Here is a 21,249-nt window from a genome sequence, read left to right on the forward strand (position 1 = left end):
CGAGAGCACAGGAGAATGAGACTGCCTATGCTCCCTATGAGAGGGACTCAGAGCCCTTAAAAATTGTTGGTGGTATAGGGCCCATGGATTGCAGTAAGACCATTGAGGAGGACCATAGGGCATAGGAGGAGATAGCTACCATTGGTCATCTCAGCTGTTTGAAGGTGGAGGTCGCCTAGCCTCCCTTCTCTCCATGTGCGAAGGAGAGTAATGTGTCTTAGAATAAATAAAACTCTTGAACAGAAAGCTGAGTCCGAATCAGAGTCCTCTTCCACATAGATGATACCTATTCTCCCTGGACGGCGGAAGTCAGAAAAGTAGAGGGTCTCAATGAAAAATGAGTAATTGTTGACCCAGAAGACCTTGGTACCGAGAAGTGTACAGTACGAGTAGTCAGTAGAGACTCTGGTTCACTGGAGACAAAGAAGTCCATTGAGTATCTGAATTCCTGTGGTACTGGGGGTATGTTGGAGGTCAGTATTGGTACTGAGGTAGGTACCTGTCTAGTCTGAATTGAAGGATGAACATGCCCAGGCACCAACTCAGATGTAATAGTCCCAAGAGTACCAAAGAGTCTGATGGCACTGATCTCCTGTTTGCATGGACATGACCAATGGAAGCAGGAGGATGACTTTGGGGTCAGGTCCTCCTTGGTAGAAGCATGACTTTTAGAAGCCGCCTTAGACATATTCACAGTACCAGAAACACTCAGAGCCTCAATAGCACTCCTCTTGGGGTTTCTGGTGACCAAGGTTTCTTTGAAGGAGATCTAACGCTCCTGCTCCCCTTGGTTGGTTATCCATCAATCTATAATGTGAGGCTCTCGGTACCGTTAGCATGGATGAAGATGCCTCAGCCCCCAGGGCTTTCAGTGACTGGTATCTTGAGGTGGCCAGAGTAGCAGCTGTCTTCTCCCTTGCAGGTCTCAGTGACTGAGATCCTAAGGTAGAAGGAATAGCAGAAAACTCCTTGAAGCTCTCAGTGACCAGGATCCTGAGGTAGACAGGGCATACAGGGGTGTCCTCAAAGCACTGGTTTTAAGGATTTCTCTAATCTCCCTGTTCTTACGAGATCTGATTTTAAATGAAGTACAGATCTTCCACTTTGAGAGAATATGGGTATCCCGCAAACACTTCAGACTCTGAGAGCATCTGTCAATAACTGGGATCGCCTTCCATCAGGAAAGACAATATTTAAAGACTCGAGATCTTGGCATAACCCAGAAAATAAAAGTCCAAAATGACTAACTGGAGAAACACAAGTACAAGAAAACAGACAAACACCCAAAGAAACTATCTACAACTATATACTAACTAACCTAACACTTTATAGGTACGGCTTGCCTGAGTCATTAAACACACAGGAAAGGCCTCATTCTTTGGAAGATAGGATAGGGAGGTAAATGAATCTTCAGGCTGAAAACAGGACGTTTGTGCTAAATAAAGTAAGTAAATAGGTCTGTAGGCTAAACAGACAGAATATCTGAGCCATCTAAAATAAGAGGGAGAACACCAAGGGAATCATTTACTACCAACAAGATAACAATGGACAAGATTGGTTAGAAATCTAGAGATGAGGTAAAGAGTACATTGAGTGTGGACAATACGTGGACAGAGCATGTTGCACAGGGATTGGTTCCTGCAAAATAACCAATCCAATCCAAAAATGTGTGATTCAATTCATAGTAAATGCAAAGAGATGTGTCATGTATATAAAGGGAGAGGGTTTCTGTGTAACTTTAGAGCAGTGATGTATCACAGAATCATAGACTATCAGGGTTGGAAGAGACCTCAGGAGGTCATCTAGTCCAACCCCCTGCTCAAAGCAGGACCAATCCCCAACTAAATCATCCCAGCCAGGGCTTTGTCAAGCCTGACCTTAAAAACCTCCAAGGAAGAAGATTCCACCACCTCCCTAGGTAACTCATTCCAGTGCTTCACTACACTCCTAGTGAAAAAGTTTTTCCTAATATCCAAACTAAACCACCACTGCAGCTTGAGACTATTACTCCTTGTTCTATCATCTGGTACCACTGAGAACAGTCTAGATCCATCCTGTTTGGAACCCCCTTTCAGGTACATGAAAACAGTTATCAAATCCCCCCTCATTCTTCTCTTCTGCAGACTAAATAATCCCAGTTCCCTCAGCCTCTCCTCATAAGTCATGTGCTCCAGCCCCCTAATCATTTTTGTTGCCCTCTGCTGGACTCTTTCCAATTTTTCCACATCCTTCTTGTAGTGAGGGGCCCAAAACTGGACACAGTACTCCAGATGAGGCCTCACCAATGCCGAATAGAGGGGAATGATCACGTCCCTCGATCTGCTGGCAATGCTCCTACTTATACAGCCCAAAATGCCATTAGCCTTCTTGGCAACAAGGGCACACTGTCGACTCACATCCAGCTTCTCATCCACCATAACCCCTAGGTCCTTTTCGCAGAACTGCTGCCTAGCCACTCAGTCCCTAGTCTGTAGCGGTGCATGGGATTCTTCCTTCCTAAGTGCAGGAATCTGCACTTGTCCTTGTTGAACCTCATCAGATTTTTTGGCCCAATCGTCTAATTTGTCTAGGTCTCTCTGTATCCTATCCCTACCCTCCAGCGTATCTACCCCTTCTCCCAGTTTAGTGTCATCTGCATCCACACCGCCTACATTTGAGTCTAATCAACTAAGCGTAGCATTGCTGTATGCCAAATAAAGATATGTGAGTGTCAAAGTCTGGAGTAAACTGATTTCTTGGGAAACAGAGTGGAAAGAAGTCTCAGGGGGAATCCCAACACACTAAAGCACTCTGTAAAAGCAGGTACGTTTGACGCTCTGTCTCAGGCCGAAGAGAAGGAACTGAGAGCTGTTCACCTCTGCAGTCCTATACATCCTTGCTATTGGGCACGAGATGTTTAGAGCACATGTATGGGCCGAATGGGCGCTATTACCGAAAAATTTCTGATCACAGGCGCAAAACAGTGGGACAGGGGTGCATGCACACCTGAAGAGGAGCACCCATAGGGAAGAAGAATCAGAAATTAAAGGCAAATGTTTGAGTCCCAATTGCAAGGACATTTGACCTTCTCCGACTGTCTTTGGACCGTGGGTTCATCGAACTAGTGCAAAAGCTGATTAATGCAGATGATACCTACAGCTGAGTATCAGACAGTAGTGTGTTACCACTCCCAAGTACAGTTTCAAGGAGATGCCATGATCTAGCTGAATAGGAAAGAACAAATTTATCAGATGACATACCGAAAAATGTGATTGTGGTGGGTATGACAACTGATATGTGAGAGGTAAGTGGGTGAGATAATATCTGTTATTGGATCAACTTTTGTTGGTGGAAGAGACAACCTTTCGAGCTTCACAGAGCTCTTCTTCAGGTCTGGAAAAAGTAACCATAGTATCACAGGAGGGGTAGGAGGGCGGGACATGAGCAACACATCTTGAAGAACAACAGTTACAAAAAGTTAGCTCATGTCGATTCCATTCTAGGTGACTCACAAGCAGTATCCTTGCAGGTGGGCTAGGAGTTCACAGCCTAGCGGCTTGTAGTATTGCTGTACCAAAACCAGCATCATCCTGGTCTGCTGGGTAAGTGCGTAATGGGATGTGAATGTGTGGACAGACAACCAGGTGACCGCCCTACAGATGTCCTGGATAGGCAAATGGGCTAGGAAAGCTGTCGAAGAGGCTTGCGCCCTGGTTGAATAGGTGGTTACAATTGCTGGAGATGGCACCTTTGCCTGACTGTAGCAGGGTGTAGCCCGAAGATATTATGTCGAGCACCCAATGCTCCGAGGTCAACCACAATCAGTCTGACCGGAAGGGGTGCAGGCGGTTGAGGAAAGAGCGGGGTGGTGGGGAGGGGTGGATCCTGGGAAGTAACTGGGGTGCCATCCTCGGGAGCATCTTCAAAATGCCTGCTTCTGGAAGAACCAGGCTGAGCAGAGGAACAGGAAGATGAAGGTTGACACCATTTAAATCCTTTAATCTCTGTCCTTCTTCCTGTAGGAGCTGGACAGGGGGACACCCCAGGACCTCGACAGAGGGGGAGACATACATGCCTGAGTCTGCCGACTGATCCTCATCAGTGACCGGTAAGGAGAGGGCAAGGACCAGTGCCTGCCCAAAGAGTGGTAACGGGGAGCCGGAGACCGGTGCTGTGACCGGGAACGATCCTGCACCAGAGGGATCAACTCCTGGGAGAACGCCTAGGTGATGGTGATCTGCACCGTGGCGAACTCTGGCGGAAGGCCCGATGGTACCATGGGTATAGGGATCTGCCATGGGACTCAAGTGTCACTGGCCTTGAAGGTGGAGACCTGGGCATCAGGGACCTGTGTCTTCTAACTGGGGACTGAGGCAGCAGTGCCAAGGTAACCGAGGCCATGGTGACGGGGACTGACAGCTGTGGTCCGGGGGTTGGGAATGCTCCACTGCTTTAGGGGGCGGTCCGATAACCAGCTTGCCCAGAGATGCCGGGGCCTTGGGCGGGTCCGTTGCCTGACTTGGGGTCTGCGGTGCCAGTTGCCCTACTTGCTCTTTGGCCGTTAGGCCCACTTCAGGCACAGATGACACTACGAGGGGCCAGGACTCCCTGCCACTCCCAGGATTAGGAGACGGGTCCCTGGCTGGGCTAGGGGGTCCGACTGCAGAGGTACCCCCAAGCAGCTCTGGCGTGGGCACGTGGCCTGACACAGGTCCTTTGCCCGAAGCCCCCTTCTTCTGCGATGCTGGCAGGCCTGTCAACTTTGACCGCTTCTTAGGCACCGGTGAAGGGGAATGGTGACGGGTGTATTCCGATGCTGGTGGTGCGCTGCGTGCCGATGCTGAGGTGCCGGGCGTGGAGTGCAATTGAGAAGGCTCCGAGGTAGGATAAAGTACAGTATCCATGAGGAGGGCCCTCAAGGGGATATCACGCTCCTTCTGAGTTCGAGGGTGAAAGGTATTGCAGATCCTGCACTTATCCTTTCTGTGGGACTCCCCCAAACACTTTAAAAATGGTTACTTTTTGTAACTGTTGTTCTTCGAGATGTGTTGTTCATGTCCATTCCAAGCAGGTGTGTGCACGCCTCGCGTGCACGCCAGCCGGAAGATTTTCCCTTAGCAGCGTCCGTAGGGTTGGCCTTGGCGCCCCCTGGAGTGGTGCCTCCATGGTGCCCTATATAGGGGCCAGCCAACCCTCCATCCCCTCAGTTCCTTCTTGCCGGCACTCCGACAGAGGGGTAGGAGGGTGGGTATTGGAAAGGACATGAACACCACATCTCGAAGAACAAGTTACAAAAAGGTAAGTAACTGTTTTTCCTTCTTCGAGTGATTGTTCATGTCCATTCCAAGGAGGTGACTCACAAGCCTTAGTTTAGGCGGTGGGGTCGGAGTTCACTGCGGATTGGAGCACTGTGCGGCCGAAGGCTGCATCGTCTCTGGCCTGGTGCATGATGGCATAGAGCGACGTGAAGGTGCGGATTGAAGACCACGTGGCAGCTCTGCATATTTCCTATGTCGGGACCTGAGCCAGGAACGCCGCGGAGGAGGCCTGTGCCCTTGTGGAGTGGGCCGTGATCGGCAGGGCACGCACCTTAGCCCAACCGTAGCATTCTCGGATGCAGGCCGTGATCCATGAGGAGATACACTGTGATGAGACAGGGAGTCCCTTCATCCTGTTGGCCACAGCAACAAAGAGTTGGGTTGATTTCCTGAACAGTTTGGTTCTTTCAATATAGAATGCCAGGGCCCTGCGAACGTCCAGGGAATGCAGCCTACGCTCCGTGCCGGAGGAGTGTGGCTTAGGATAGAACACAGGGAGAAAAATGTCTTGACCCATGTGGAATTGGGAGACCACCTTCGGAAGGAACGCCGGGTGTGGCCTGAGTTGGACTTTGTCTTTGTGGAAGACAGCGTATGGAGGCTCGGACGTCAGTGCTCTGAGTTCCGACACCCTCCTGGTTGAGGTGATAGCCACTAGGAATGCGACCTTATATGAGAGATATAACAGACAGCACGTAGCCAGGGGCTTGAAGGGGGGCCCTGTGAGGGCGGAAAGGACCAAATTGAGGTCCCAAGCTGGGGCTGGTTGTTGAGTATGTGGGAACAGTCTGTCCAGGCCCTTGAGGAAGCGACAAACCAATGGGTTCGCGAAAACTGAACCACCTTCCACTCCTGGGTGGAACGCTGAGATGGCCGCCAAGTGGACCCGAACCAAAGAGAGGGAAAGTCCTAGCTGTCTCAAATGAAGCAAGTAATCCAGAATGAGAGGGATCGGGGCGAGCAATGGAGCCTGACCCTGCTGTTTGGCCCAGATGGAGAAGCGTTTCCACTTGGCCGTGTATGTGGCCCTGGTGGAGGATTTTCTGCTACCGAGGAGGACTTGCCTGACCTGCTGTGAGCATTGCATCTCCATGGGGTTTAGCCATGGAGCATCCAGGCTGTGAGGTGGTGCGACTCCAGGTTCGGTGGCGGAGATGGCCTGATCCTGTGTGATCAAGTCTGGGAGCAGGGACAGCAAGAGGGGCGCCCATGTGGACATGTGCAGCAGCAACATGTACCAGTGTTGGCGCGGCCACGCCGACGCTATCAGGATGACATGAGTGTGATCCCTGTGGATCTTGAGGAGTACCCTGTGAACCATGGGAATAGGAGGGAAGGCGTAAAGCAGGCCGCCTTCCCACGAGAGGAGGAAGGCATCCGTTAGAGACCCTGGATTGCGCTCCATGAGGGAGCAGAAACATTGACACTTCCTGTTGTCCCTCAAGGCAAACAGGTCTATCTGGGGATAGCCCCAGAGACGGAAGATTGAGCGTGCTACATCTCAGCGAAGGGACCACTCGTGACCATGGAACGAGCGGCTGAGGGCGTCCGCCAGTCCATTCTACACCCCCGGGAGGTAGGATGCCATCAGGTGAATTGCGTTCTGTACGCAAAAATCCCATAACGCGAGGGCTTCCCGGCACAGGGGAGAGGAGCGTGCACCCCCCGTCTGTTGATATAGAACATCGCCGAGGTATTGTCCGTGAGGACTGCAACACACCTGCCCGCCAGGCGAGATTTGAAGGTTAGGCAGGCTAAACACACTGCCCGTAGCTCCCTGACGTTGATGTGCAGGGAGAGGTCCGCTGGGGACCAAAGGCTTTGGGTCCTGAGGTTCCCCAGATGCATCCTCCACCTCAGATCCGACGTGTCTGTTACCAAGGATAGGGATGGCTGGGGGCTGGCAAAGGGTACTCCCACGCAGACCTCCCGCGGGTCGAGCCACCAGTGGAGGGAATCTAGCACCGTTCGGGGAAGCATCACCACAGAGTCCAGCGCGTCCCTGGCTGGTCGGTACACAGTCACTAACTAGGACTGGAGAGGGCGCAGCCTGGCATGGCTCACCACATAGGTGCACGCAGCCATATGGCCCATCAACTTGAGGCAGTTTCTCGCTGTGGTGTCGGGCAACGTTGGAGACCGAGAATGATGTTGGACATGGCCCGGAACCTGGCCTCTGGTAGGTACACTCTGGCTTGTGTCGAGTCCAGAACTGCCCCTATAAATTCTATCCTCTGGATGGGAGACAGGGTGGACTTGGCCTCGTTCAGCAGGAGGCCAAGCTCGAGGAAGGTCCGTCTGATGAAGACCACCTGAGCCTCCACCTGTGCCTCGGTGCGGCCCTTGATGAGCCAATTGTCCAGGTAGGGGAACACCTGAATTCCATGCTTGCGCAGGAAGGCTGCCACGACTGCCATGCATTTTGTGAAGACCCTCAGGGCCACTGACAGGCTGAAAGGCAGGACTGTGAACTGGAGACGGGCATTGCCCACGATGAATCTGAGGTAACGCCTGTGCTGGGGAACTACTGCAATATGAAAATATGCGTCCTTCAAGTCCAGGGTGGCGTACCAGTCCCCTGGATCCATGGAGGGAATGATGGAGGACAGGGAGACCATACGGAACTTGAGCTTCTTTACAAACTTGTTCAGATGCCGCAAGTCCAGAATGGGTCTGAGGCCCCCTTTTGCCTTCAGTATTAGGAAATACTGGGAGTAGAAACCCCTGCCCCTGAGTTCCTGAGGAACTTCCTCCACTGCCCCTGCTACGAGGAGGGACTGCACTTCCTGAATTCGAAGTTGCTCATGAGAGGGGTCCCTGAAGAGGGACGGGGAGGGGGGCTGGTGGGGCGGGAGGGAGGAGAACTGGATAGAATATCCCCTCTCTACCGTGCAAAGCACCCAACTGTCCGATGTGATTCGGGACCAGGCACGATAGAAGGGGGACAGACGTGACGAAAAGGTAGGGTTGGTAGGATCCAGAGTCCTGACCGGTAGGTCGTCCCCAACCGCACCATCAAATTTGGGGCCGCGGCTGGCCGGACGACTGGCCAGAGGGCTGTTGTTGCCTCCTTCTGCCATTTCTGCTCCGCCTACGTGAGGCGTCTGTGCAGTTCTGGGGCTGGTAAGGTCGCGGGGCCAGCTGCGGCCTGAATTGCCTGCGTTGGGTGGCTGAGGTGTGCAAGCCCTGCGAGCATAGGGTAGCCCTTGAGTCCTTTAGGCTATGGAGCCTCTTGTCCGTCTTTTCAGAGAAGAGCATGGGTCCCTCGAAAGGGAGGTCCTGGATGGTCTGCTGGACCTCATGTGGAAGGCCTGAGACCTGAAGCCAGGCTCCCCGTCGCATAACCAGACCTGTTGACAGTGTGCGGGAGGCTGTGTCCGCCGCATCCAGGGCTGCTTGGAGGGATGCCCGGGAAATTAACTTCCCCTCCTCTACTATAGCCGAAAACTCTGTTCGCGATTCCTGGGGAAGGAGTTCAGCGAACGTGGACAATGCTGAGCATGTGTTGTGTCCATAACCGGCTCACTATAGCCTGTTGGTTGGCTATACGTAATTGCAGACCCCCTGTTGAGTACACCTTTCTGCCAAATAGGTCCAACTTTTTGGCCTCCCTGTTCTTCGGTGTAGACCCTTGGAACCCCTGACGCTCCCTTTGGTTGGCCGCATCCACAACCAAAGAGTCCGGGTGAGGGTTGGCATACAGGTGCCCATGGCCCTTGGAGGGCACAAAGTAGTGCCTCTCTGTCTTTTTGGCCGTGGGGGCCAACGAAGCACACCCACATGTGACACAAAAGCTGCAGACAGGTTCTTAACTGTGTTGCAGCCTGTCTTTTAAGCTGTTGTATGGTGTCTGTTATAGAGCAGAACCTCTGATGAAGTAGGCATGCTCTCACCAGTTTTGAATCTAACACTGCCACTTTGAATTTGATGCATTGTGTGAGATACCATGGATTTGTCCTTGTGACCCTTACAGCCAAGAGAGGCAAAGAGGTCTGGAGGTGTGTGATCTGTTGAGGGGTTGAGCCCTGTATAAGCCAGTTATCCAGAAAAGTGTATACCTGGATTCCTGGTTGATGGGCAGTGTGGTATCGCATGAGGGGCAGATCTTAAACCCTGGGCACTTGCTTTCAGCTATTTTAGGCTGCATACAGGAGGCATAGCAGGAGCAAGGAAACATATCAATGCTCTGGATCTTACTAAAGCTACAATAAAGAACTCAAATTTTTAATCTATTGGTTATAAAAAACCCTAACTACTGGAATAACAATAGGCCTACTAATCTAAGTGGAGACGGATACTGTAGAGTTGTCTCGCAACCAATGGCGGAAAGAAGAAACAGAGACACCAGAGGGTGCCTGGCCCCACCTCCTATACCTTCAGCTACAAAGGTTGCAAGGGCTCCCAGGGAACAGGCACAGCCCAACAGGCACTGCTATTTCAAAAGTATACAATCTTGTGCACAATATTAGAGCAGGCACACAAAGAGGAATCTGCGTGGGCAATCACTCAAAGAGCAAAATTTACAAGGAAAATTTCCATTTCTGCACAATCAGATATTCAAATCTCAGCAGTGTGAACTGATGTAAAAGGCCTTAGAGATAGTGGACAGAAGTATACTCTAACTATGAGACCTTGGTGCCCTCATACAACATCAACAGAAGCAAAAGTCTAAAGGCTTTGAAAGAAGTAGCCACTAATTTTGGGGGTCCAAACTGAAACCAGATTTTCCAAAGTGTTGAATTCCCATGCCTCCAACTGAAGTCAAATGGCACTGCAGGCCCAAGGTTTCTCATGTTGGACATCTAAAAATCAATGGCCACTTTTGAAAGTGTCAGCTTTAGTAACCAACGTGAAGCAGCTGGTAAACAATGGCAGGCATAACTAAGTTGCTGCTAGACAAAGTTCCAAAGCCTGCCCCAAAAGAGGCCATGCCTTTGAGGGACTGAGGTTAAATTAATTTAATTAATTAATTTAATGGAGATATCCTATCTCCTAGAACTGGAAGGGACCCTGAAAGGTCATCAAGTCCAGCCCCCTGCCTTCACTAGCAGGACCAAGTACTGATTTTGCCCCAGACCCCTAGGTGGCCCCCTCAAGGATTGAACTCATAACCTTGGGTTTAGTAGGCCAATGCTCAAACCACTGAGCTATCCCTCCCCACAATGATATAATGGTAAAAAAGAGTGTGGTTGTGGAAGCACTATCTACACCAGGGTTCTCTCTAGTAAATCACTGATAGTGCAGGTGAGAATATTTTTTTTTTTTTTTTGTAAAACTCCCTCTTGTAGACATGCTTTTTGAGACTCAGGGCAGGGAGTGGTGCTATTTGCATCTTGTACAACTCTGAATACAATGCTAACACTTACTACTACCAAAATTAAATAAAAGCTCCAGGGATGTTTCCAATAGAAGAAAAAACCTCACTCCAATAGGCAATGAAAGATGAAAAATAGGATAAAAGAACCTTGAAAATTTAAGAAAATGTACAAATGAAATTATATTACAGCTATGGCATGTAGGAACAGCTACAATTTAGGTGTTTAATTAAGTGTTTCCATTCTAAAATGCCATTTTTAGTGGCTTTAAACTGTCAAAAATCTCACTTTTGGAGCTGAAATCTTCCAGGTTTCCTCTCTGCCTGAGAGAGCATATCTGAAAAATTTGAACAAGAACAGTTCAGCCATTTAAAAATATACACAGAGTGAAAAGAATAGTTTTGTCATTTGTCATGAATCCACACAATTTGTGCTATTTCCTAGCTTTTAAACAGTTTCTTGGAAGAACCGCATCATAGAGGCAGACCCCCAATAAGTCCCACTCTTCCTTCAGGGTAGGCCCTGGAGACTTACTGCCTGCTAGTCTGAGGCCAGGTCTACACTATAAAGCTTACATTGATATAAATACGTTGCGCAGGGGTGTGAAAAATCCAGACTCCTGAGCGACGTAGTTATACCGACTGTGAGGGAGCAGAGAAACTGCCACCTGGCACAGCAGGGGTTAAAGAAAACCTTTGGGTTCAGCTAGTCTCTCCCCACTATACCTGCAGGCAATGCCAAGCCTGGATGGGGGGAAAAAGAAAGGAGCCTGGCTCGGTTGGGGGCTGACTTGTGAGGAGGCAGGAGCTGTCTGTTTGCCTGACCGAAGAGACTGATGAGCAACCTGCCAGCCAGCACAACCACTGGAGGCAAGTAAGCCTTCCCTTGCCAAGGGAGCCTGCAGATAAGCCCCAACTGCAGGGCCACTGGACTAGGGGGGCCATGTCCCAAACTAAAGAGACTTTAGTAGACCAGGGAAACTGATCTTGACCTGCCCCTCCCAGCTGGGAAGGAGACCCATCTCCCCTGTTTACGGGTTGAACTACACAAGGCCCTGGGCTGGGACACAGTGGAGAAGGGAGAGTCTGGGTCCCCCCCCATCTGACCAATGATCTAGTCACTAGGCCACCTGACCACCAAAGGCCCTATCACAGCGACCTAACCCCCGCATAGACAGCACTATGTTGACGGGAGGGCTTCTCCCGTTAACATAGCTACCATCTCTCATGGAGGTGAAATACTATAGCAACGCAGCTGCACCGGTGCAGCTATGCCACTCCAGCACTCCTGTTTCACTCCATGAACTCTGCCCAGTGAGTCCAATTGAACTAGACTCCTGGTAAAGACTTGGCCACTCTTCAGGGACTAACAACAGAAAAAAACCCTTGGTGAAGTTTGAAGACTTACTCCTCTCAGAGCTCCTGCTGGGATTGTAGGGGGGTGATCTCTGGTAAGCTTATTAGCATGCATGTAGGATCTTTTATTCTTTTATTGCTTTTAACGTTTTCTCTGTAATGCTTTCACTTTAACAATAAATGTGCTTGTTTAGAAACAGCTGTGTGGTAACTTATAACTGCTAGCTATCATGCTGTTCATAGCCTTTGAAGAGAAAGCTAAGTGCAGATAGTTGCCTGTTAAGGCAGTTTGGTTTACTGGGGAAAATCACAGTGTAGGCAAGGAAGTGTGTAGCTAGAAAAGCCCCAATCAGGAGGGAGAGCAATGCGGGTCTCTACCCAAGAGAGGTGACTGCTGAGAAGGCAGGAGCCTAGAGCTGGTGCCTGTGGTATACTATGAGGGGAATATACAGGTGCAGTTGCAGGGAATAAGGACAACCCGGAGAATTACAGACCAGTTAGTTTAATTTCAGTACCTGGAAAGATAATGGAGCAAATTTGCAGACACTTAGGGCTTGTCTATACTGGCACTTTACAGCACTGCAACTTTCTCGCTCAGCTGTATGAAAAAACACCCCCCTGAGCGCTGCAAGTTTCAGTGCTGTAAAGTGCCAGTGTAGACAGTGCACAAGCGCTAGGAGCCGCGATCCCAGGGCTGGTAGCTATTCCCCTCGTGGAGGTGGTTTTTTTATAGCGCTAGGAGAGCTCTCTCCCAGTGCTATGCCGCGACTACACAAGCCACGTTAAAGCGCTGCTGCGGCAATAATAAGGTGATAAGTAACCGCATGGATTTGTCAAGAACAAATCAAGTAAAATCAGCCTAATAGCTTTCTTTGACAGGGTAACAAGCTTTGTGGAGGGGGAGGGAAGTGGTAGAGGTGGTATATTTTGACTTTAGTAAGGCTTTTGATACTGTCAAGCATGATCAAACTAGGGAAATACAACCTAGATGGAGCTAATATAAGATGGGTGCATAACTAGCTGGAAAACCATACCCAGATAGTAGTTATCAGTGGTTCACAGTCAAGCTGGAAGGGCATATCGAGCGGGGTCCAGCAGGGATCAGTTTTGGGTTCTGTTCAATATCTTCATCAAAGATTTAGATAATGGCACAGAGAGTACACTCAAAGTTTGCGGACGATACCAAGCTGGGAGGGGTTGCAAGTGCTTTGGAGGATAGGATTAAAATTCAAAATGATCTGGACAAATAGGAGAAATGGTCTGAAGTAAATAGGATGAAATTCAATAAGGACAAATGCAAAGTACTCCACTGAGGAAGGAACACTCAGTTGCACACGTACAAAATGGGAAATGACAGTCTAGGAAGGAGTACGGCAGAAAGAGATCTGGGGGACATAGTGGATCACAAGCTAAATATGTGTCAACAGTGTAACACTGTTGCCAGAAAAAGCAAACATCATTCTGGGATGTATTAGCAGGAGTGTTGTAAGCAAGACATGAGAAGTAATTCTTCTGCTCTACTCCGCGCTGATATGGCCTCAACTGCAATACTGTGTCCAGTTCTGGGCACCACATTTCAGGAACGATGTGGACAAGGAGAAAATCCTGAGAAAAGCAACAAAAATAATTAAAGGTCTAGAAAACATGATCTATGAGGGAAGATTGAAAAAATTGGGTTTGTTTAGTCTGGAGAAGAGAAGACTGAGGGGGGACATGATAGCAGTTTTCAAGTACATAAAAGGTTGTTACAAGGAAGAGGGAGAAAAATTGTTCTCTTTAACCTCTGAAGATAGGAGAAGCAGCATTGGGCTTAAATTGCAGCAAGGACAGTTTAGGTTGGACCCTAGGAAAAATCTCCTAACTGTCTGTGTACTTAAACACTGGAATAAATTACTTAAGGATGTTGTGGAATCTTTGTCAGTGTAGATTTTTAAGAGCAGATTAGACAAACACCTTTCAGGGATGGTCTAGATCAGGGGTTCCCAAACCTGATTCGCGGCTTGTTCAGGGTAAGCCCCTGGCGGGCCGCGAGACGCTTTGTTTATCTGTTTACACTTTGTTCCCAGTCAATAGGAGCTGCGGGAAGCAGTGGCCAGGGGCTTACCCTGAACAAGCCGCGAACCAAGTTTGGGAACCCCTGGTCTAGATAATACATAGTCCTGCCTTGAGTGCAGGGGACTGGACTAGATCTCTCAAGGTCCATTCCAGTCCTACACTTCTATGGTTCTATGGTCTGTGACAGAAAACAAGAAAATTCCATTTTTGTTATAAAGGCTGTTTAAAAAATAACCTGATCTAGTGAATTTAAGGTTGCAAGCACATAGGGACAGATTTTCAAAGATGTGTCTAAAAATAAAGATAGGTGCCCAGTGGGATTTTCCAAGGTGCCTAAGCAGGTGCCTATCTCCCACTGAAATACCTCTAAAAATCTGGTCCACAGTGTTCGAAATGTAGACTGACTTTCAAAAATTTTAGAATTAAAAACAAACAAACATTTCAAACCTAGGAAATTCAGAGTTAATGTTGCACTTTTCCAACAAGCTACACTCAGATAACAACCACTCTCTTAATTCTGTCCCAGTACAAAAAACAGAAGTGAAGTCTCATACTTGCACAAATTAATACCAACATTCTTTTCCACAATGGTCATCAGCAAGCATCTTTTAGTGGTTCTAATGCTACAGTAAAAATTAAAAACTTTTTTTTTTTTAAAGTTACCACAGAGAATGACATCTATTGCAAATTCAGTTTCCATTCACAATTCTAAAATAGTAAGGGTAATATTTTCAAAAGTGCCTTGATGATTTAGGAACCTAAATCATAAGAATGGCCACACCGGGTCAGACTAATGGTCCATCTAGACCAGTATCCTGTCTTCTGACAGTATCTAGAACCAGATGCTTCAGAGGGAATGAACCGAACAGGGCAAATTTATCAAGGGATGTCCAGTCCCAGCTTCTGGTAATCAGCGCTTTAAGAATATAAGAATGGCCATACTGGGTCAGATCTGTGGTCTGTCTATCCCAGTATCCTGTCTTTTGACAGTGGCAAATGATGGGTGCTTCAGAAGGAACAAACAGAACAGGCAATCATTGAGTGATCCATCCCGTTGTCCCTCCCAGCTTCTGGCGGTCAGAACCTGGGGACACCCAGAGCATGGGGTTGCATCCCTGACCATCTTGGCTAACAAAATCCCCTGGCAATGAGTTCCACAGGCTGACTGTCCGTTGTTTGAAGTACTTCCTTTTGTTTGTTTCAAACCTGCTGTCTATTAATTTCATGGGGTAATCCCTGGTTCTTGTTATGTGAAGGAGTAAATAACACTTCCTTATTCATGTATCAGGGGGGTAGCCGTGTTAGTCTGAATCTGTAAAAAGCAACAGAGGGTCCTGTGGCACCTTTAAGACTAACAGAAGTATTGGGAGCATAAGCTTTCGTGGGTAAGAACCTCACTTCTTCAGATGCAAGTAATGGAAATCTCCAGAGGCAGGTATAAATCAGTATGGAGATAACGAGGTTAGTTCAATCAGTCCCTCACTAGACGGTGAGTGCCACTATAGGACTGTACTGGGGAATGGCGGAGCTGATGCTCGCACTCTAACGTCAGTGCTGTGTTGGCTGACATCAAGTCCCGCACTGCAGACAGAGGAAGTACTCTTCTTAGGCTCTGGAGCCCCAGAGTGCTCCAGATGCTCGCATTTCTTACTCAGAAAGCCCACGGAAGGAGATTTCTGTTTCTTCCATAGTCAGAACAAATAAGATGCAAGGCACTACCAATAGAGTTGTGCATGAACTCCCCTGCACCGACCTAGTGAGCTCCAGTGCTAGTTGAAGTGCAGTGCAGTGTCCATTAGGTCAATGATTCTTGACCCTCAGGGGTCCATCAATATAATCAAGGGGGTCTGCGAACTGATTGGTCCCTCTCAAAGATGATGCATAGGGGGCACGCAGGGTCACGTGCCCCCCCAGATTTCTGCCTTCCAAAGGGACCCATCCAGAGGGGCTACTGCAGACTCTACCCCACAGGGCAGTGGGTGGAGAAGGCCTCAGACCACCTTTCACTGGGAGCAGAGAGGAGGCAGCGGCTCCCCCTGGCAGCCACGCTCATCATGTGTCCGTGCAGGGAAGGAGAAAGCAGGAGGGAGGCTGACTGTGGGCTGAGCCCCCTCTCTCCCTGCTACATGGGGCTGCTTCTCCTTCCCTGCTGCTGGAGTCCCAGCACTTCTCTATACCTGCTTTGCAGACTGCCCGCGGAGGTGAGCTGGGGGTGGAGGTGGCACGCCCTCCCTAAGCCTGGCCACACAGAGCTCACCCAGCCCCCACCCCCAAATGTTCCTCTGCAGTGCCCTCTGGTCCCTCCTCACGCACCTACTCGGGTACCCCTCCCAGTACACACACACACACACACCCAAATATCACCTAGCAATGCTATAATGTATTAGTATCAGGTAAGCTGTCAATATTTTAATTATCTATGCTTTTTGTTGATCTGTTCAAATAATTTCTCTACAGTAATATGTGTAATAACTATTAAAGTAACATGAAAAACAAATTATGGGCAACAAAATAATGAGGAGGAAGTTGGGGATCCGCAGATTTGTCTATTTAAAATTAGGTTAAAAAAAAAAAAAAAAAAAAGGTTGAGAACCACTGCATTAGGTAATCCCTGAGGCACATGTCCCTCAACTTCTGTGTCCTTTTCTTAAAACCTCTGGAAATAGAACACCCATCTCTAATGTGACATGCTCCTAAACAACGAGAATGAGGGTCACTAATGGACATCAACACCCAACACTCTAAGCAATATTTAAATCCAGGGGACTTTGGCATAAGCACTCCCAGTACCAAACAGAGCCCAAAAAATAAACAAACCACATAAAAAGTAGGAAAATAAAGAGAGAAAAAAAGAGAGTGTCCTTCTGAACTAAAAATTATAAGAGCATCAATAACTCTATACTAGGGCTGTCGAGTAATCGCAGTTAACTCACACGATTAACTCAAAAAAAAATCGTGATTAATCGCAGTTTTAATTGCATTGTTCAATAGAATACCAAATGAAATTTATTAATTTTTTTTAATTTTTTCTACATTTTCAAATATATTGATTTCAATTACAACACAGAATACGAAGTGTACATTGGTCACTTGATATTATTTTTATTACAAATATTTGCATTGTAAAAATGATAAACAAAAGAAACAGAATTTTTCAATTCACCTCATATAAGTACTCTAGTACAATTTCTTTATCGTAAAAGTGCAACTTACAAATGTAGATTTTTTTTGTTACATAACTGCACTCAAAAACAAAACAATGCAAAACTTTAGAGCCTACAAGTCCACTCAGTCATACTTCTCGTTCAGCCAATCGCTAAGACAAACAAGTTTGTTTACATTTACGGGAGATAATGCTGCCCTCTTCTTATTTACAGTGTCACCAGAAAGTGAGAACAGGCATTTGCATGGCACTTTTGTAACCAGCATTGCGAGGTATTTATGTGCCAGATATAATAAACATTCGTATGCCCCTTCATGCTTCGGCCACCATTCCAAAGGACATGCTTCCATGCTGATGACGCTCGTTAAAAAAATGTGTTAATTAAATTTGTGACTGAACTCCTTGGAGGAGAACTGTATGTCTCTGGCTCAATTTTACCCGCATTCTGCCATATATTTCATGTTATAGTAGTCTCGGATGATGACTCAGCATGTTGTTCATTTTAAGAACACTTTCGCTGCAGATTTGACAAAACGCAAAGAAAGTACCAATGTGAGATTTCTAAAGATAGCTACAGCACTCAACCCAAGGTTTAAGAATCTGAAGTGCCTTCCAAAATCTGAGAGGGATGAGGTGTGGAGCATGCTTTCAGAAGTCTTAAAAAAGCAACACTCCGATGCGGAAACTACAGAACCCAAACCACCAAAAAAGAAAATCAACCTTCTGCTGGTGGCAACTGACTCAGATGATGAAAATGAACGTGAGTCGGTCCACACCACTTTGGATTGTTATCAAGCAGAACCTGTCATCAGCATGGACACATGTCCTCTGGAATAGTGGCTGAAGCATGAAGGGACATATGAATCTTTAGCGCATCTGGCATGTAAATATCTTGCAACGCCAGCAACATGTCATGGAGTGTGGGGGGACACCAGGCCCTGCACCCCCGGCTTCCTGCGATTCACCATGACTCTCAGCCAGCCAGTAAAGCAGAAGGTTTATTTAGACGACAGAAACACAGTCCAAGACAGGTCTTGCAGGCACAGACAACAGGATCCCCTCCAGTTAGGTCCATCTTGGGGTCCCAGGGCACCACAGCCCCCTTGGGAGGTCAGAGCCCTGTCTGCCTCCCAGCCATTTCACCAGCCAGCCCCTGAAACTCTCCCTTCAGCGACCCCTCCCACAGCCTTTGTTCAGTTTCCCGGGCAAAGGTGTCACCTGGCCTTTAACCCCTTCCTGGGTTCTCATGTTACATGCTCAGGTATCTTCCCTCAAGGCCAGTCTCCCATCCCCCAATGCAGACCGTCCTAGCCCACCTCCCCTGCCTTCCCAGCCAACACTCCCCACTCAGCATTTAAAGACCACATTAAGAACAGTCCCAGTTCGTCACACAACGGTGCCATGAGAACACGTGTTCTCACTTTCAGGTGACATTGTGAACAAGAAGCGAGCAGCATTATCTCCTGCAAATGTAAACAAACTTGTTTGTCTGAGAGACTGGCTGAACAAGAAATAGGACTGAGTGGACTTGTAGGTGCTAAAGTTTTATACTGTTTTATTTCTGAATGCATTTTTATTTTTTTGTACATATTCTACATTTGTACGTTCAACTTTCATCATAAAGAGATTGCACTACAGTACTTGTCTTAGATGAATTGAAAAATACTACACCTCTACCCTGATATAACGCTGTCCTCGGGAGCCAAAAAATCTTACCGCATTATAGGTGAAACCGCGTTATATTGAACTTACTTTGATCTGCCGGAGCGCGCAGCCCCGCCCACCTGGAGCGCTGCTTTACCGCGTTATATCCAAATTCGTGTTATATCAGGTCGCGTTATATCGGGGTAGAGGTGTATTTCTTTTGGTTTTTTTACAGTGCAAATATTTGTAATAAAAAATAAATATAAAGTGAGCACTGTACACTTTGTACACTGTACACATTCTGTTTTGTAATTGAAATCAATATTTGAAAATGTAGAAAACATCCAAAAATATTTAAATAAATGGTATTCTGTTATTGTTTAACAATGCAATTAATCGCGCAACTAATTTTTTTAATCACTTGACAGCCCTACTCTATACACTACCAAAATTCTAAAAGGGTAAACTGTATGCAAAGGCACAGTGAACGCTCCACTCTGACTACCAGCCACAGACAGTAAGAAGAAACTGAGGGAAGGGCAGGGCAGCTACACTCTTTATATCACAGCTCAAGCAGGAGGAAACACAGGGCTGATAACACTAGGAAAAACTCTCCAGCATCAATGCACTGCTCGTGCACATACCTGGAGCAGAGCACACATATGCAAGCACTTAAACTGTAAATTTTTGGGGTTTACATTAAACAAAAAAACCAAACCAATTCTGAATATCCTTGAAAGGCATTAAAATTACTGATAATTTCACTTTTTAAAAGTTTGTGTGATAATTTGCATGAAATTAAGATGGAATAATTAGCTCAATCTCAACAAGAAACATTCTAAAAAAGTCACTTGAAAGTACACATTGAAACTATTTAGGGCTTGTTTACAGATAAAAATTGTTCTGAATTAACCGAATCAGCGTAGTTTGACTATACCATATTGCTAAAGCAGTATAACCCACCTAGTATGAACAAGTTATACCAGTATAAAGTGCTTCTGGTACAGTTTATTCCTGTATGGAAAGAGAAATAAGCTATACTGGTATAAGGCACCTTTATACTGTGGTAACTTCAGTGGTTGTACTGGTATAATTATTTCAGTTAAAAAAAATAGTATACAATTAACCAAAATATACTGCTATAACTTTCAAGTGTAGACCAACCCTTACACTGTTCATCATTCTCTTGGTCTGGACTACACGGCTCCTTAGTCACCAGTCACAGTAAACGCTGGAAAAGCTATGGGCCCAATTCTTACCAGGAGACTTGCCCTTCTGTGAACTGCTTCTTCTCTCTCTGCAACTGGTTTGTATGGATGAAGCTGTGTCTTTGACAGATTTGCTCACAGGTTCCACATCTGAAATAAGGAATCCTACCTGCTCCGAAGACACAACTGTCTCCGATGGACTGGTTTGACACTTAATACTGGGATCCACCTTTAAAAAAAAGAAATCAAAACCCACTCAATACTTTCTGTAATCACTTTAGGGGATTTAATGCAGATAAATATCTCTTTCTCTCATGGAATGTCCACTTCAAGGGACATTCCACAAACAGAAAACACTACTTGGAGCTTAGATGCCATAAAAGAAAACTGGTCTGAATTTTGATAAGGTATAAACTGTGTAAAATAAATGTAAGAATAAAAGCTCTCTTTTTTTAAAATTGGTATTTCTGAGCATCTTGCTGATTTGTAATATCACTTATGACTTCAGCAATTTGAGCTCCATCCTAATATAATATTTAACAAACAAACAAACAAAATCTTCCAGGTGAGATTTTTAAACTAGTGCTAAAAAGGTGTAACTGCATACTCCAATGACTAGTAAGGCATCTAACTAGCCACTTACATGCACAACTGCCACAATTTTATGTGCATTTTAGGAATCGCTCTAAGTCTAATATTTAATCAGTGATATTTCACACAGTAACATTCTTCTGTTTAAATAAATATTACAAAATAAAAACGAGTTTTCAGATTTTTTCATTGTATCAGCATATACTCATATATCAAATGATGTTACCATTCAGCAAGATAGTTGTCAGCTGCAGTCTCAAAGTGCCAGAATTTGTCCAATCTATTAACACATTAAAATAAACTGGGATGAGAGCATATGCAATAAGGGGACAGGATGTCTGGCCAAAACTGTTTGTTGATATTTAGTGTGACAGACCCAGACCAGTGGGGTACAGGAATCTGGTAGAGGGCAAATATACTGGTAACTGGATGAGTAATTTTCTGTTCCCTGAGTGACCAGAGCAGGGGCTGCACTAGAGTAATCAGGAACCTGCTAAAACCAATTAAGACAGGCAGGATAATTACGACACCTGGAGCCAATTAAGAAACTGCTAGAATCAATTAGGACAGGCTAGCTAATGAGGGCACCTGAGTTTAAAAAGGACCTCACTTCAGTTTGTG

General features: G+C 46.8%; 1 protein-coding gene across 1 annotated transcript in view; it reads right to left on the reverse strand.

The window, feature by feature from the left end:
• Positions 1-21,249, reverse strand: part of HSF5 (heat shock transcription factor 5) — a 58,948-nt gene that overhangs the window by 15,751 nt on the left and 21,948 nt on the right. Inside the window, exon 5 of the mRNA XM_024217163.2 lies at positions 20,089-20,266. Coding sequence (XP_024072931.2) covers positions 20,089-20,266 — 178 coding nt within the window. The remainder of the gene's footprint in view (positions 1-20,088; positions 20,267-21,249) is intronic.

This window comes from Terrapene carolina, unplaced genomic scaffold (genome assembly GCF_002925995.2).
Source record: "Terrapene carolina triunguis isolate 2854851 unplaced genomic scaffold, T_m_triunguis-2.0 Scaffold454, whole genome shotgun sequence".
Lineage (NCBI taxonomy): Eukaryota > Metazoa > Chordata > Testudines > Emydidae > Terrapene > Terrapene triunguis.